Source organism: Geotrypetes seraphini, chromosome 1 (assembly GCF_902459505.1).
Source record: "Geotrypetes seraphini chromosome 1, aGeoSer1.1, whole genome shotgun sequence".
NCBI classification, from domain to species: Eukaryota; Metazoa; Chordata; class Amphibia; order Gymnophiona; family Dermophiidae; genus Geotrypetes; species Geotrypetes seraphini.
In genome coordinates, this window is record NC_047084.1 from 56,823,510 (window position 1) to 56,840,189 (window position 16,680).

General features: G+C 40.7%; 1 protein-coding gene across 3 annotated transcripts in view; it reads right to left on the bottom strand.

The window, feature by feature from the left end:
* The window catches only part of PARP8 (poly(ADP-ribose) polymerase family member 8), a 505,058-nt gene that overhangs the window by 22,064 nt on the left and 466,314 nt on the right, over positions 1 to 16,680 (bottom strand). For 2 of the 3 annotated variants that reach the window (XR_004538173.1, XM_033931570.1), the window contains one exon: positions 1,884 to 1,957. Coding sequence is in view for 1 of the 3 variants with exons in the window: in XM_033931570.1 (XP_033787461.1) it covers positions 1,884 to 1,957 (74 nt within the window). In the remaining 2 variants the exon portion in view is untranslated. Of the gene's footprint in view, positions 1 to 1,883; positions 1,958 to 16,680 lie in introns of those variants that run through there. The other variant, XR_004538172.1, reaches the window with a different exon arrangement.

The window sequence follows — 16,680 nt, forward strand, 5'->3', positions numbered from 1 at the left end:
AAGAAGCAATGTCCAGACAAGAGACTTCACAACAGAAAATAGATAACTGGGAAGGCAATACTCCAATTGCCAATATGAAATTCTGGTAAAGGCCAGTCCCACTGGTTGTAGTGCTGCTTTTACAACATGATAGCAGTAATGAACAGAGTCAAACTATAGGAAAAAGAAAAAAAAAAGGGGGGGGGACCGATGACCCTCTTCACCCTTAGTAGATACATATAGAGGCGATGGTCAAATTTGTCCATAGTATGTCCTCTCCCCTGCCAGCACTGAAGCATAGACCTTGGTATGGAGAATATAAGGTGTAATTATCCAGAAGGAGAAAAAGGAAGATCTCCCGGAAGAAGAGGTTCTTGAAGGAGACCAGTTAAGAGAAGTCTGTAGAGAAATATTGTGACCTTGTATATTTCCTATCTGATCTATGCTTCTTTTTAAAATGTTCATTTTATTATGTATGGAAATTTGTGAGCTGCCTTGGATAAAGGCGGATTAGAAATGTTTTAGAAAAATTAATAAAGCTAGGCTGAAGCTAAAGACTCATTAGAAAAGCAGCAGGAATAAAACTGCAAGGTTGACAGGAGAGTCCGTGTCCATATAGCAAAAATAAAAACTCTCTGTAGAAGATGCCTCTCTTGGAGGAGCCTTCCAAGGAGATTGTGCTTTAGGAGAACCAGAAGCCTCTGTAATTGAATGAGAAATGTCCACATTGGAATTAAATCAAAGAGTAGAGTCATTAAAGATTGATGAATAATGCCGCTTGGAATGGTGCTGGCCTAATGACAAAGGCAAAACTTCTGCAGGATTCTTGCGCTTCTCAGGATATGGAGAAGAAAATATGCTTCAAAGAACTGGAACGGCGTCAGGAGGAATGATGTGATGCATGTCTGGAAAGTCAAGGAAACTGGTACCAAAGACCATGATGGTGCATCGATACTAGATAGCCACGTCATGCTCAAGCCGGCCCGGTAACGAAGCAGTTGATGTCAGGAAAAAAAAGCTCAAGCTGTTCCCGAAGAGAAAAATAAACACTGGTACCCTTGGCTATTGTGACTGTACCCTTGCAGCCCATTCCAAAGAGAGTGATGATGCAACACTTAATGGAGAAGGCAGGAGCCACTAGAGGAATGGTTGTGTGGTCAGCATGAATGGACTCGATGCCAGAATGATCTGCGACACTGTAAAAAAACTGATGGCTCATGGAACAAAGATACTGGTAACTTAGGCTTCTCTGCTGGCACCGTCTGTGTCACAGCTCACTTTGAAGAGGGTGAGTTGGATAAAATGCAACCCTTGATGGAAGATAGGTGAGCCACAAGAATGGTCCCTATGCCATAATGACCTGCGACACTGCTGAAAATCCATTCGAGCTTCAAGAATGGTCCCTGTAAGGTCGGCATGAATGGACTCTATGCAATAATGACCTGCGACACCATTGAAACTCCTCCGACACAGATGCTGATGTAGACATCTTCAATGTCGATGTCTTATCGATGACTGATTGAAAAAGTGCCCATGGCACCTGCCGCACTTATCAAAAATCCCGTGAACAGGCAGGACATTGTCGGGGAGACTGTCTCAGCCAAAATTAAATCCAAGGTTGAGGCAAGCAAAGAGGCCCCACCGAACGAATGCCCATGTGAGAATATGCTGCCTTCTTGTCCTGGGATAATTACCTGTTTCCCATATGGCAGGGAGGCCCTCTGCATTGGGTTGGTAAATTTGATTTTCTCAAGCAACACTTCCAATACTCTTGCTGGGAAGGTGCAAATGGCATAATATGCACATACATACATCTTGTTTAATGTACAATGCTGCATACATCTGGCAGCACTATAGAAATAATAAATAGTAATAGTAGATATGCTCCTCTTTGTACATATTACCTGTACTGCATTACTGCTTTTTCCACACAGAGACTCATCCTTTGTTGAAATTTTCTGTTGCTTCTTATTCATCCCTAAAATCAATGGCAAAGAATACATTCTTTAATATACAAGTCAACAAAATTCCCGTGTCTGAATAAGCAAAATTTCTTATAGTACACAAAAAGCACCAAGTACCTCATAGGTTAGGGAGAGTCATATAAAGTTTATTCCTGGACCCAAGAAAGCTGTTGAAGAATTTCATGAGCTGTGCTTTGAGTCTGACTTAGAACTTGATTAAATTACCCTAAGGCAGATGGTTCTGTCTGAAACACGGCCTGTGTAGGGTCAAGCAATAAATCTTATCTGATTTTCCTAACCTGGATGGTCCTTGGTGCTTTTCGTTGTCTACTTTGTGTGATATACTTTGGCCCTCTTCTATACTTTTCCATTTATGTTTTCTAAAATTAGCAGTTCACTAGTCATACAAGCGAAGATATTGTTTAAAAAAACAACCAACCAACCAACCCAACCCAAAAACAGATGAATCAGGGGAAAGTAACATTAATTCTGTCTTTTTGATGTTCAATACCAAACCGTTACATGCTAACCATTCTGAAATGGTATTAACAGTCATCTGCAAGTGGGCCACTTCATCAGGGACTGGCGCTGTGAGCAGAAAAAAAGAATTGAACATCGTCCGCATATATGCGGTATGATGATCTGCCTGGGCCAATGAGGCAATATGAGAAATACATGCACTTTGTATCTGAGAATTTTCTGAAATTAGAGGAAATGTACGGAAATAATACAGTAGATTGCTCCCCCTGTGAACGAACAAAATTGATTACATTGGGGATTGTCTTGAGAAGCAGAAAGATCCACTTGAGGAATTCCCCATTGTTGCAATATTTGTTGTAGGATTACAGAGGCAGAGGAATCATCCGTACAAGTGAATGAGAGAGCTGATTCCAATGTAGCTTGAGATGCCACTGAAGGGGTCGCATGTGGAGTCTTGCATTGGGGACGAGGAATACTGTGAGCCAGCAGAGCATAAGACTGCCTTATGTGATCTGCTAGACTTCTGATGGTCTGATGTCTTTCTTAAGGAAGACAAGCTCTTGCAGAGATTGTGTCCAAGTTTGCTCCTATGAATGTGAGGGAACATATTGGAGTTAGCGTGGACTTTTGGAAGTTGATGATGAACCACAGAGTCTGTTATGTTTGAACAGTGATCTGGATGGTTAGTAATAAACAATTAAGACCTCAATTAAAGCAGTGGGGGGCACAATATGGGCTCTTTTATCCTGCGGTCATGCAGGTCACATATCAGACATGCAGGTCACATATCAGAATAAAACCACCCAATGTGAGGATCCTACAAAACTAAGGGAATATATTTCCCAACAGACGGAACCGATGACTTTAAACAATGAGCAATATTCTGGAGGCAGGTGTTTAAGTATGTGGGGAAACTCCTTCAGGTGCCCCTCGTAGTTCTATTTTTAATTTCTGTTATGTGGCTTCCTTACTGCAACGGTTGGCCTTTGAAGCTACATAGGGGAAAGTGTCCTTGGCTCCTGTGATGTGAAGATCTGGTAAGATGGATTTTACAGTAACGGATTGTTAAAGGAAATGATAATTTATTGAAATGGAACATAGTATATGGAAAGGAAAGCCAAGTTGAAAGCCAAGGGAACGACAAGGGACTCAGCTGTTATAAAGCAACAATAATAAGTAATTATGCGACTCCTTTACAATGACGGTTTGCCTTTGAAGTTCCATATACATAAGTGATTACTGTTCATGAGATTTAAAAGGAGCGAAGCTGAGATTGTCTGGCAAAGTTACACAAGAAAATGGAGTAGATTTTGCGCCGTTCATGAGTGTTTATGAGCAACTTGAAAAACTGAAAGTGGACAAAGCGATGGGACCAGATGGGATCCATCCCAGGATACTGAGGGAGTTCAGAGAGGTTCTGGCGGGTCCTATTAAAGACTTATTCAACAAATCTCTGGAGATGGGAGTGGTTCCTGGGGATTGGAGGAGAGCGGATGTGGTCCCTATTCACAAAAGTGGTCACAGGGATGAAGCGGGAAACTACAGGCCTGCGAGCCTCACTTCGGTTGTTGGAAAAATAATGGAAGTATTGCTGAAAGAAAGGATAGTGTACTTCCTTGAATCTAATGGGTTACAGGATCCGAGACAACATGGCTTTACAAAAGGTAAATCATGCCAAATGAACCTGATTGAATTTTCTGATTGAGTGACCAGAGAGCTGGATCAATGACATATGCTAGATGCAATTTACTTAGATTTCAGCAAAGCCTTTGATATGGTTCTTCATAGGAGGCTGTTGAACAAACTTGAAGGGCTGAAGTTAGGACCCAAAGTGGTAAACTGGGTTAGAAACTGGCTGTCGGACAGACGCCAGAGGGTGGTGGTTAATGGAAGTCACTCGGAGGAAGGAAAGGTGAGTACAGGTTCGGTGCTGAGGCCGATCTTGTTTAATATGTTTGTGAGTGACATTGCTGAAGGGTTAGAAGGAAAAGTGTGCCTTTTGCAGATACCAAGATTTGTAACAGAGTAGACACCGAAGAGGGAGTGGAAAAAATGAAAAAGGATCTGCAAAAGTTAGAGGAATGGTCTAATGCCTGGCAACTAAAATTCAATGCAAAGCAATGCAGAGTAATGCTTTTGGGGATTAATAATCGGAAGGAGCCATATATGCTGGAAGGTGAGAAGCTGATATGCACGGACGGGGAGAGGGACCTTGGGGTGATAGTGTCTGAAGATCTAAAGGCAAAAAAACAATGTGACAGGGCGGTGGCTGCTGCCAGAAGGATGCTGGGCTATATAAAGAGAGGCGTAGCCAGTAGAAGGAAGAAGGTGTTGATGCCCCTGTACAGGTCATTGGTGAGGCCCCACTTGGAGTATTGTGTTCAGTTTCGGAGACCGTATCTGGCGAAGGAAGTAAGAAGACTTGAAACGGTCCAGAGGAGAGCGACAAAAATGATAGGAGGCTTGCGCAAGAAGACGTACGAGGAGAGTGGAAGCCCTGAATATGTATACCCTAGAGGAAAGGAGGGGCAGGGGAGATATGATTCAGACGTTCAAATACTTGAAGGGTATTAACGTAGAACAAAATCTTTTCCAGAGAAAGGAAAATGGTAAAACTAGAGGACATGATTTGAGGTTGAAGGGTGGTAGATTCAAGAGCAATGTTAGGAAATTCTACTTTACGAAGAGGGTGGTGGATGCCTGGAATGCGCTCCCAAGAGAGGTGGTGGAGAGGAAAACGGTTACTGAGTTCATAGAAGCGTGGGATGAACACAGAAGATCTAGAATCAGAAAATAATATTAAATATTGAACTAAGGCCAGTACTGGGCAGACTTGCATGGTCTGTGTCTGTATATGGCCATTTGGGGGAGGATGGGCTGGAGAGGGCTTCAATGGCTGGGAGGGTGTAGATGGGCTAGAGTAGGTTTTGACGGAGATTTCGGTAGTTGGAACCCAAGCACAGTACTGGATAGAGCTTTGGATTCTTGCCCAGAAATAGCTAAGAAGAAAAAATTTAACAAATTTAAATTGAATCAGGTTGGGCAGACTAGATGGACCATCCAGGTTTTTATCTGCCGTCATCTACTATGTTACTATGAGAAGATTTGGCGGGATGGATTTTTACAGAGTTGGATTGCTACTGCAACTTATGCAATATTCCAACTGCCTTAGAGAAAGAGGTAAAAAAGTAGAAATGTATTCGCAAATAGCTTCATCTGTATTAGAAGTACCGTCAGGTTGGCTCCTTAACTCGCACCTTTACCAGCAGAATCGGGCAGATAAAGCAATAAAGGAATGCAATGCCTAAAAGGCAACTAAGTTTACCCTGGAATGTTGGTTCATGGACATCTATATATATTTTTCATATGTTCTTTGGTACAGCAACTGTTATGTTTATGGAAGTCACATGGGTTTTTTTTGTTTGTTTGTTCTTTTTATGGAATGTGGGTTTTAATAATACAGTTATTGTTATAATCATTTTCTGTATTTTACTCCTTTAAATATTTATTGTATTTATTATTGTATTTTATGTATTGTATTTTTTTACATTGGGTAATGGTAATGATATATTTTTCATGACTTAGAATTTGAATAGCTAATTTATTAGTGTTATGGGTTTAACGCGCGTTAAACCACCTGCTGTGCTAGCCGCTAATGCCTGCACTGAGCAGGCGTTAGGTTTTTAGCCAGCCGTGGGGTTTAGCGCATGATGAAATGTCCGACGCGCTAACCCTGCTAGCATGTCTTGATAAAAGGACCCATTAAATTTGAATCTAATGTTAGTAATGATTCGGTGGGGGGGGGTTGGGGGGAATCAATTAGGATTTCTCCTTTACTTAAGGGGGAAGGTATACTGGATGAACTTTTCCCATAATATTTATATATTTAAAAACGTAATAATAGCTTGGGATTTAAATTTAGTTTATTTTTCAAGGGAGGTATGGCTGGTTAATAAGATTGGCTTGGTACTTGATTAACTTATATAACTTAGCTAATTTCTTTGTTATATTTATGTTTTCAGAGGTATTTATTTTAAAAGGGGGTTTTTTTTTTTAGATCTTAAATTACTGAAGATTAACTATTATACTTATGTATATGGTAAATGTTTAAGTATATTGGTGGGGCTATAATAAGGGACTATCCTGGTAAGGGGAAAAGGTTTTATTTAAAATTTATAATGATTACTATCAATTTGATTCAATTAATAAATTTAAGGATTATTCTTATTATTTTAATGTTTATATGTAATTTAAAATCTAAATTAATATCTAAATTATTTATTTATATATTTTATTACTTGGGGCTCCTTTTATTAAGCTGTGGTAGCTTTTTTAGCGCATGCTAACCCTCGCACTACACGGAAAAACTAACACCAGCTCAATGAAGGTGTTAGCGTCTAGCGCACGCTAAAACCGCTAGCGCAGCTTAGTAAAAGGAGCCCTTAGTTTCTCTTTACAATTAATTTATTATTACTCTGGTGCTACTAACAGGTTACATTTTGTAAGATAAGTTATGATATGCTAGTCTATACGGACGCTCTCAAGCAATCGTGTTATATATGGGGTAGGGTGGAGGGAGAGGGGCAGGGATTCTTTGGGGGAGACTCTGGATGTGTAATGGATATAATCCTAAATGTAATTGAAAAAACATCCACCCAATACATGGACCTTCTAGCATGTCAACTCTCAGGCACCACACTAAAAGACACACTAAACTGCATGCTCTGTTATATAACACTGGGAAACTGGACTACAGCAAAACCTGAATTTGAAGACTTCATTTACCAAAACTCACTAACAGCAACTTACAACCTTATCCTAGGAGATCTAAACCTACACCTTGAAGACCATTCATCTAAACAAGAAGATAACTTTCTCTCATTTCTCAACGCCTTATCCTTCCACATGTTAAATCCACAAACCACTCTTGAGAAAGGTCACCAACTTGATACCGCAGCCTTCATGATCCATCAACCTTTTCTAACAGAAATTCATACATCTAATGGAACATGGTCACGATCCCTCTGGTCAGACTACTACACATACACCTTCAACATCAAGTGGACCAAAAACAAAATCTTACAAAAATCCAAAAAAAATAACTTGCACCTCATGCAAACACATTGAACCCTCCAAATTCTGGTCAAAAATAGACGAAACAATCCAAGAAAGCAACCCCCTAGACTTCATTTCACAATGGGATAAATTGAACACCAACACCCTTGATGAACTAGCACCAGTACAAACCAAAACCAGAATCAGCAGACAATCAGACAAATGGTTTGACAAAGATCTACTACTACTCAAAAGACAATGCAGACAACTAGAAAGAAAATGGAGAAAAACTAACCTAGATCATACGAAAACTGCCTGGAAAAAAGATACAAACAATACAAACTTCAACTAAAGGACAAGAAAAAAGCATAGTACACCAACCTGATAGGCATAGAAACCCAGGGCACCAAAAAACTATTTCAAATACTAAAAGACCTAACGGATACCAAATTCTACCTAACCGCAATCAATACCCCCCCTCCCCCAGCCACCCTATTAGCAGAACACTTCCAGAACAAATTAAAAATGCCAGAGCTACCCTCAATGACGCCCCAACCCACATTATGGAATTCACAATACATCCCTGTTATGCCCATGGCTGGCCAGGGCATGGCCTGTGTGGCCACTTTGGCTACTGGATGTGAATCTTCATGTCTGCCTTAACTGGTATAGCATATGTAAAAGCCTGTATGAATCTTCATGTCTGCTTTAACTCTGATTTTAACTTTGGTTCAACCCTGTTACTGAGAACATACGTGGGCGCATCCTGTATCGTTTCATGTCTGTGCTCAATTTTGTCTCAACTCTGTTATCAGGAGTATATCCTGCTATAGTTGAAACTAAGGACACGGAATCTGAAAACCACCTGCATGTGAGACAGACTTGCAACTAACAACTTGTAATAGTTAATTCAGTATTTCTCATGCTATATAAGACTGAGAGTCACAGCCTGGACTTTGGATCTTGCTGCAGCCTTGGGAGAGCTGTGTCTGTACCTACCTATTGATCGCTCAGGTCCCCAGTCAGCATCAAGAAGGGACATGGCTGACATAGTGAAGTATTCTATTTGGTGTATATAGATATTCTCTGCTTCTATCTTGTATATTATCTGATGCCTACCTGCATCATTTGGTGACGATCTGATGTTTATGCAATAAAGGATCATATTACTCTACTGCTTTTCTTGTGTGTTACTTTTACATACCCTTTGTTAGAGAGAAGCCTGGTAGTACAATCCCACAAATAAAAACTCAACTGCAGCAGACAAAACATGGTCCCAATTCCCCAACATACAATGGCCCGAATTCAACAAACTCTACATAGTACAGCCATACTTCATGTGATCTCAATCACTGTCCTCCATATCTCTTAAAAACCTCCAGCACTAAATACCAAGCTCTTCTATACATTGGATACAAACCACGCTTAAAAATGGCATCTTCCCAACTGAACTCAGCGAAATCATCATCACCCCGATCCTAAAAGACCCTAAAGGACCAACAGACCAACCATCCAACTATAGACCCATTGCCTCCATATCGTTATATATCAAAATAATAGAAGGGCTAGTAGCCAAACTCCTCTCCAATTATCTAGAAGACCACAACATACTCCACCCCATGCAATCCGGCTTTAGAACCAACTTCAGCACAGAGATGCTACTAGGATCCCTCATGGACACTGCTAGACAATACCTCAGTACAGGGGGAAAATTGATGCTCATACAACTGGACCTGACCGCTGCATTTGACCTGGTGGACCATAACACCCTACAACAAATTTTGGACACAATGGTATCACAGATAAAGTATACTCGTTGTTCGAAAGATTCCTAAAATCCAGAACCTACACAGTAAAATCAGATAAAGAAAAATCAGAAACTTGGTCAAACCTCTGCGGCATACCCCAAGGATCGCCACTATCCCCTACTCTTTTCAACCTCTACACTTCCTTCCTCGGTGCCCACCTGGAGAAACTAGGCCTATCTTCCTACAGTTATGCAGATGACATCACCATTCTCATACCTTTTGATCAACAAAAGCCCTCCATGACAGACGCACTACACCAAATACTTGAAACAGTAGGATGAAAGATCACAAACTGAAACTGAACCCAGACAAAACAAAATTCATCCTCCTTGAAAATAACAAAACCCCAACTATAACCAACATAGAAATCAACACAATTAACTACCCCATACAACTCACCCTAAAACTACTAGGAATAACAATAGGCAGATGCTGCACAATGCAATCGCAAATCAATAAAATAATACAGAAATCATTCGCAGTTATGAGAAACTTAAGACAAGTCAGAAAATTCTTCGAGAAAACACAATTTCAGCTCATAGTACAATTACTAATACTAGGACTACTAGACTATTGCAACATCCTCTATCTCCCTTACCCTGCTACAATAACAAAACAACTATCAACAATTCAAAACACAGCTCTAAGACTCATCTACTCAATGAGGAAACATGACCACATCACAGAGGCATACCTCAACTCACACTGGCTTCCAATTCCAGCAAGAATACTATTCAAATTCTACTGTCTACCATTTAAAACTGTAAATGGAGATAGCCTAACCTACTTGAACAATCGCCTCATCCAAACCACCTCAACCAGACATAGGAAAACACACCACATTCACACACACGCCAATCAAAGAAGTTAAACGGAAAAACTATATGATGGCCTCCTAGCCACTCAAGCAGCAAAAATAGACAACCAAATCGCCAACCTTCTGATAACGACCCCAGATTACAAAACTTTCAGAAAAGAAATAAAGACTATACTTTTCAAAAAATCCCTGAAAAAGTCCTAACCTCTCAAGCTTCCTTCTTTCATCCCTCTAACCCCACAAAACCCCAAATCAACCTACTCTACTCTTTTTCCCCCAAAAAGAACCAGAAATCTTTTTGTAATACATCCTCTTTAACTCTTTTGTAATCCGCCTTGAACCGCAAGGTAATGGCAGAATAGAAATCCCTAATGTAATGTAATGTAATATAAGATACTACTTAGGGTAAGTGATATTTTAGTTTATTTGTTACAATCCCTTTTAGTTAAAAAATCCATAATGCATTTGAAATTGCTTTCATTAAATGTCAATGGACTCAATCATCCTATTAAGAGAAAAAACACTCAATTTTCTAAAACAGCAGGATGCGGATATATATTTCATCCAGGAAACTCACATATCTGCTTTCGAATTGATTAAGTTGGAAGGGAGGTGGGTCAGACAATGTTTTTTTCGCTCCTGCTGTGGGTAAGAAGGCTGGGGTGGCTATCTTGGTACATAGAAAATGTTCAGCTGCATTTAATCTGATTTCTGCAGATCCCTCAGGAAGATGGATCCATGTGGATATGATCTTGGGAAAAGATATTCTGACGCTTTTCAACATCTAAGCCCCTAATTCAAATCAGGCTGAATTTATAAAAAAAAACCCCAACTCTTCAGCAGTTGATTTTACCACTGACCACTTCTAATTTAGTTGTAGCTGGGGATTTTAATGGTGTTATGGACCCTTTGTTGGATAAACAACCCAGTAAGCTAATAAAGTCAATGAACTTAGATAATCTAGTACAGTCATGTGACTTGAAAGATATATGGCGGATTATCCATTTTAATGATCGGGAATTTTCTTTCTGCTCCCACACACATAAGTCATTCTCAAGAATAGATTATATTTTTGTTTCAGATCAATTAACTCAGCGGATTACAAAAGCCAGCATAGACCCAATTGTTTTATCAGATCATGCTGGAGTTTGGATTGAATTCAAATTGGATGAACAGGATTGTAGTAGACCTGTTTGGAGATTGCTTGCAGATACAAACTTTCTTGAGGAATTTCAATTAAAAATGAATGAATATTTTCAACTTAATACCTCAGAGGAAATCTCTTTAGAAACATTATGGAATGCTTTCAAAGCTATTATGACAGGGCAAATCATTTCACATTCCACATACGTTAGGAAACAACTTAAAATGGAATTTTCTAATTTGGAACAAAATATTAAGGATTTGGAGTCAAAATTGGCCTCGAACTGGGAATAAACTACTTTTCAGGCCCTCTTAAAAGCTAAATATAAATACAATGAGATTTCCTCTCAATTGGCTAGGAAAGATTTGTTTTCTCAACAGGTTCTGTATTATGGAAACTCAAATAAAGCGGGACGATTATTGGCTAACTATCTCAAAGCAAAAAAAAAAAAAGAAAGAAAAGTAAAGATAGTGGCTATTAAAAATGAGAAGGGGAAACTCGTTCTCAAATTGGAAATATTTTAAAACAATTTTTGAACTATTATAAAGCTTTATAGTCTTCTGAGCTTTATTCAAATAAAGAACTTGAGGGTTTAGGGTTTTTAAAGTTAATCAAAGGGTCAAAAATTCCAGAGCATATAAAAGGAAATCTTGAGGTGCCTATATCACTGAAATAACTTCAGGCAGCGTTTAAGTCCCTTAGAGTTGAATCCACACCAGGTGGTGATAGGTTCACTGTGGAGTTTTACAAATCATTCCAAATTACATTATTACCTAATCTTTTAAGTTTATATCAGGCTCAACTAACTAAAGGTTCCATTTCAGGTACTATGGCAGAATCTTTATTTACCAAAGCCAAATAAAGACCCCATATTGGTTTCAAATTACAGGCCTATTTCTTTGATTAATGTTGATGGTAAACTTTTGGCTAAGTTATTGGCTTTATGCTTAGCTAAGGCGCTCTCTTATATTATCGGTATGCACCAAACGGGTTTCGTTGCTCAAAGACATTCTTCAAACAATACTAGACTGGCTTTTCAGATATTAAATTTACAAAAGCCATGGAAGATCCGGCCTTCTCTGTATCTTTGGATGTGGAGAAGGCCTTTGATCATGTGGACTGGACCTTTATGTATCAAGCAATGGATTGGTTTGGTATTGGTTCCGGATTTATACAAATGATTCAAACCTTGTATAGTTCCCCTTCTGCCCGATTACATATTAATAATACTTTTTCAGAAATTTTTCATCTGGAGAGGGGAGTTAGACAAGGCTGTCCATTATCTCCTTTGCTTTTTGACATTGTTCTAGAACCCTTATTACTGGCTATTCAACAGGCAAAGGAGATACAGGGTATTCCCTATGCAGGTTGGGAATATAAAGTCTCTGCTTATGCAGATGATATTTTGCTTCATTTGAGGAATCCTGAGTCTACCATCTCGCATTTACTAGATTTGATTGACCTATTTGGAAAATTTTCTGAATATAAAATAAATTGGAGTAAATCAGAGGTTCTTCCGCTAAATGTACACTATCCAAAAGGACTATTTGACTCATTCCCTTTTCTTTGGAAGGAAGAGGTTATAAAATATTTAGGTATTTGGATTCAAAAAACGCTGGAAGATATGATGAGAGTAAATGAAAAATCTTTATTGCTAAAGGTCTCAGAATTGTGGGAGCAATGGAACCCACTATATCTATCCAAACAGTTAAGATGATGATTTTGCCAGTAGTTTGCTACCAAATGGGTATGTTGCCAGTTTATTTTCATGGGTCCTTTTACAAGAAATTGAATAGCATTCTTACCAAATTTATTTGGCTAGGTAAAACTGGTGGTGAAGAAATGAAGGAAATTAGATCTTTGGAGTCACCCTGCTCTGTCTGCTCAAGGTAAATGTTTAGATCACCTGCCAGTAGGTTGTGTGGGCCTAGGGTAGAATTTGTGAGGAGGAATTCGTAGAAAATGTCTTTGGCTGCTGGCCATTTCTTAGGAGGAATGTAGAATAAGGCGATTATTAGAGCGTTTTCTAACTGATCTGACCAGAGTTTACAGGACATGATTTCGAGGTCTGCTGAGGAGTTTGAGGCTAGGATTGTGGACTTGAAAGATTCTTTTAGGATGATGGCTAATCCTCCTCCTTTGCCTCTGCTTCTGGGTAGAGATAAAATTTTAAATCCCGGGGGCAGACAGTCACCTATAATAATGTTGTTGTCTGCGACCAACCAAGTTTCCGTTAGAAGAACAAAATCGGGGTTGGCTTCTTCCAGCCAGTCTTTGACCAGCTGTGATTTATTCCTAATTGAACATATGTTTAAGTAGAACAGTGAAGAGTGTGATGGTTAGGAGCGTCGGTGGTTACAGAATAGGTAATCTTTCTCAGTTTCCGCTGTCTTTTACAGTAGGATCTTCTAGGTTTTTGTGAGGTGGGTATGACTGGGATTAGGAAGGGACCCCATTCTGAGCATTCATATACAGAAGGATTATCAGCTCTAAGATGGTCTGAGTTGGCTGGGCGAGATTTTATGAGTACTGGGATAGGGATAGCAGAAAATGCAGCAACTGACCTGCTTTTGTAGCAGATCTAATAGACCATGAGGGCCCAAATCAAACAAATTGGTTAAGAGAGCCATCTTATATAGAGTGGTCCAAGAGATTGAGAGGCTTGAGAGAGGAGCTAGTAGATTAAGTCTTGCAGGGAATGGGTAGGAATTGGCTGGAGTAATCATGCAGATACTTTTAGTGGAAAAGTCGTGCTAAAGGTTTAGGTGGAATAGTCATGCAAATACTTATCAGATTTTTTCCCGGTCCATGGGCCTTCCAGGGCAGAAGTAGAGGTCACTCAATCAGGCGCAGGTTGTTGGGAAGAGCTTGTGGAGGTGTGTGGAAGTTCTCCGTAGTAGTCCCCAAGTAGCTGGGAGCAGGAGGTGGCGGCGGAGTGGTGTCCTTCGCCTGTTGTTTGGATGTACTGGCTACAGGAGACAGGGAGCAGTGGAGTAAGGGAGCTTAGCTAAGCTCCGCTCAGTCGCTTCGCAAAGGCGCGCTAAGGCATGCGCCTTTGCCGGCGCACCGAACGGCTAAGAGCTGTTCCCTCCTCCGAATATGAATGTTCCTGGCAAGGGAGGGGCGGCGCAAGCTCGCACGCCCCGATGGGAGAGGCGGGCCAAGCTGCAAAGCTCCGTGCAGGAGCCGGCCTGATCGTCGGTGGACCTGGAGGAGGGGGCTGCTTCAAGCTCCGTGCAGGAGCTGCCCCGAGGAAAGTCGGTGGGTCTGCCGAGGAGGGCCATTCCCTCCTCCGAATTTGAATGTTCCCGGCAAGGGAGGGGCAGAGCAAGCTCGCACGCCCCGATGGGAGCGGCGGTCAGGGCTTAAGGTTTGATAAGCAGAGAGCTTTCCCTGCCAAGCATGGTGCGAGTCTCACAGCCCACTGGTTCTCAGGCCATCCTGCGGCTTTGGCAACCCTTTCAAACGTGTTAAAAAAAATCATCTGCAGCATCTTAAGGTCCCATCTTACATAAAGATAGATATTGTAAAGTATTAGATCCTACCGGATTCAAGGCGCCTACTGGCAGTACATTTACTCCTGCAGCTGTGGGTAGCAGCGCGGTCTGACTTTGTCCAAAAGTCCCCAGCTGTTCTTTAACAAGCTTCACTAACTCCTCATGGCAATGTTGAGATGCCTCTTGGCTTGCAAACTATATGTCTTGGTTAGCTCTTATCACTGCTCGCAGATCCTCCGTTAGCTGCTGGCGTCCAGTGTCCATAACTGCGGCAAGTCGAGCCAGATCCATCGAACCACTTAGAAAGCAAACAGACAGAGAAACTTACCGCGGGATCCATCGCATCTCGGGTCATAGCTACTGCGCCACTCTCTCTCTGTTTGGGTTTGCTGGCTACTTCCCGGTTAGGCCGCTCCACCAAGCTCCACTGCTCTTAGACTCAGGATACAAACAGCAGTCAGTAAACAAGAAAAAAATATCCCAGACAAAAATATTCCACCAGTCTTTACTTTTTGTTAAAGACCACTAAGAGGCAGTAAATCACACTCCTGATACCAATCAATATGTGACAGGGACCTGCGGCTGGTCGAGAGGAGACCCATGCTCAGTCCCACAATCACAAAAGTCAGGATGGCTATGTAGTCTTATTCCCAATTTCTCTTCCCCTGATATCTCCCCAGGCATACCACAACATTTGGGAAGAAAAATAAGACTGGTTTATTAGCATTCAAAAACCCCCACAATAAAACACTACCAATTTATCTTTGTCAGGATATCAGGTTTTCAGGATTTTCGCACATAAAAGCCAACAGGAAAACAAAGTCCAGCAAAACACTTTGCAAAAGAAATTCAGAGTCCCACTCTGCTTTAGCAAAACTACAGTTCTCAGCAACCTGAGCAGAGCTCACACTTCTCAGTTCAATTGCCACTGTTATGGCAGACCAGTTTAAACCAAAGAGAAAAAAAAAACGTTTCACAAAAAAAATGCTTCTCTGTCTTTTCCAGCTCTGACTTTAGCAAGGTTCTTTTGGCTATGTCAGCTTCCAACCCTACAAAGTCCTTACTGGTAGCTTTTAAACAGAGCATAGTTTTCTTCAGAGAAAAAAAAAAACATTTTAGCAAAACGTTCAAAGGGAGCACCAAAAGTTCCTTCCCTGGAATTTATCCTTATCAGTTAATTAGCTTTAAACAGTCCTTTCACACAATAAAGCAACAAGGAAAAAATCAAATCAGCTTCAGTCTTTTCACAGAAAAAACGTTACTCACAGTCCTCCATCTTGTAACACAGTTCAAAAGTCCATCCTTTCCTCAGCATTATCCAGCAGTTCAAAAGCCGGCTACCAGTCCATACCTTCTTCTTGTGGGTCACAAACAGCCTTCTCTGAATCCAAGTCCTGCATTTCAATATCAGCAACTTCTACTGGCTCCTGCTTTCTCTCAAGCAATTTTCTTAGCAATGCCACGTTTGGCTTTCTGGGCTGGTTCCTCCCTTTTTGGCTAGATGCTGCTCCTTTCCTCTTAGATTCTTCTAATTTAATCTAAACCTTAAGTTTATATATCGCATCATCTCCACGAATATGGAGCTCGACACGGTTTACAAGAACTTAAATAATAGGTAGAGAAGGAGAAAGGTTTACATGAAACTTATGTGTAGATGGGAGGAAAAAAAGGGGGAGGATAGAGTTACAATTTGGTAAAAAGCCAAGTTTTCAGTTGTTTGCGGAATAATTGAAGGGAGCCCAGGTTCCGCAACGGGATGGTGAGGTCGTTCCAAAGTCCTGTGATTTTGAAAAGAAGGGATTTTCCCAGTTTGCCTACACAGTGAATGCCGCGTAGAGAGGGGAAGGCTAGTTTATACCTTTGGGTGGTTCTGGAGGAGTCGGGACTGGAGGAGTTGTAAGATAGTGGGATAAGGGGAGGAAGGATGCTGTGAATG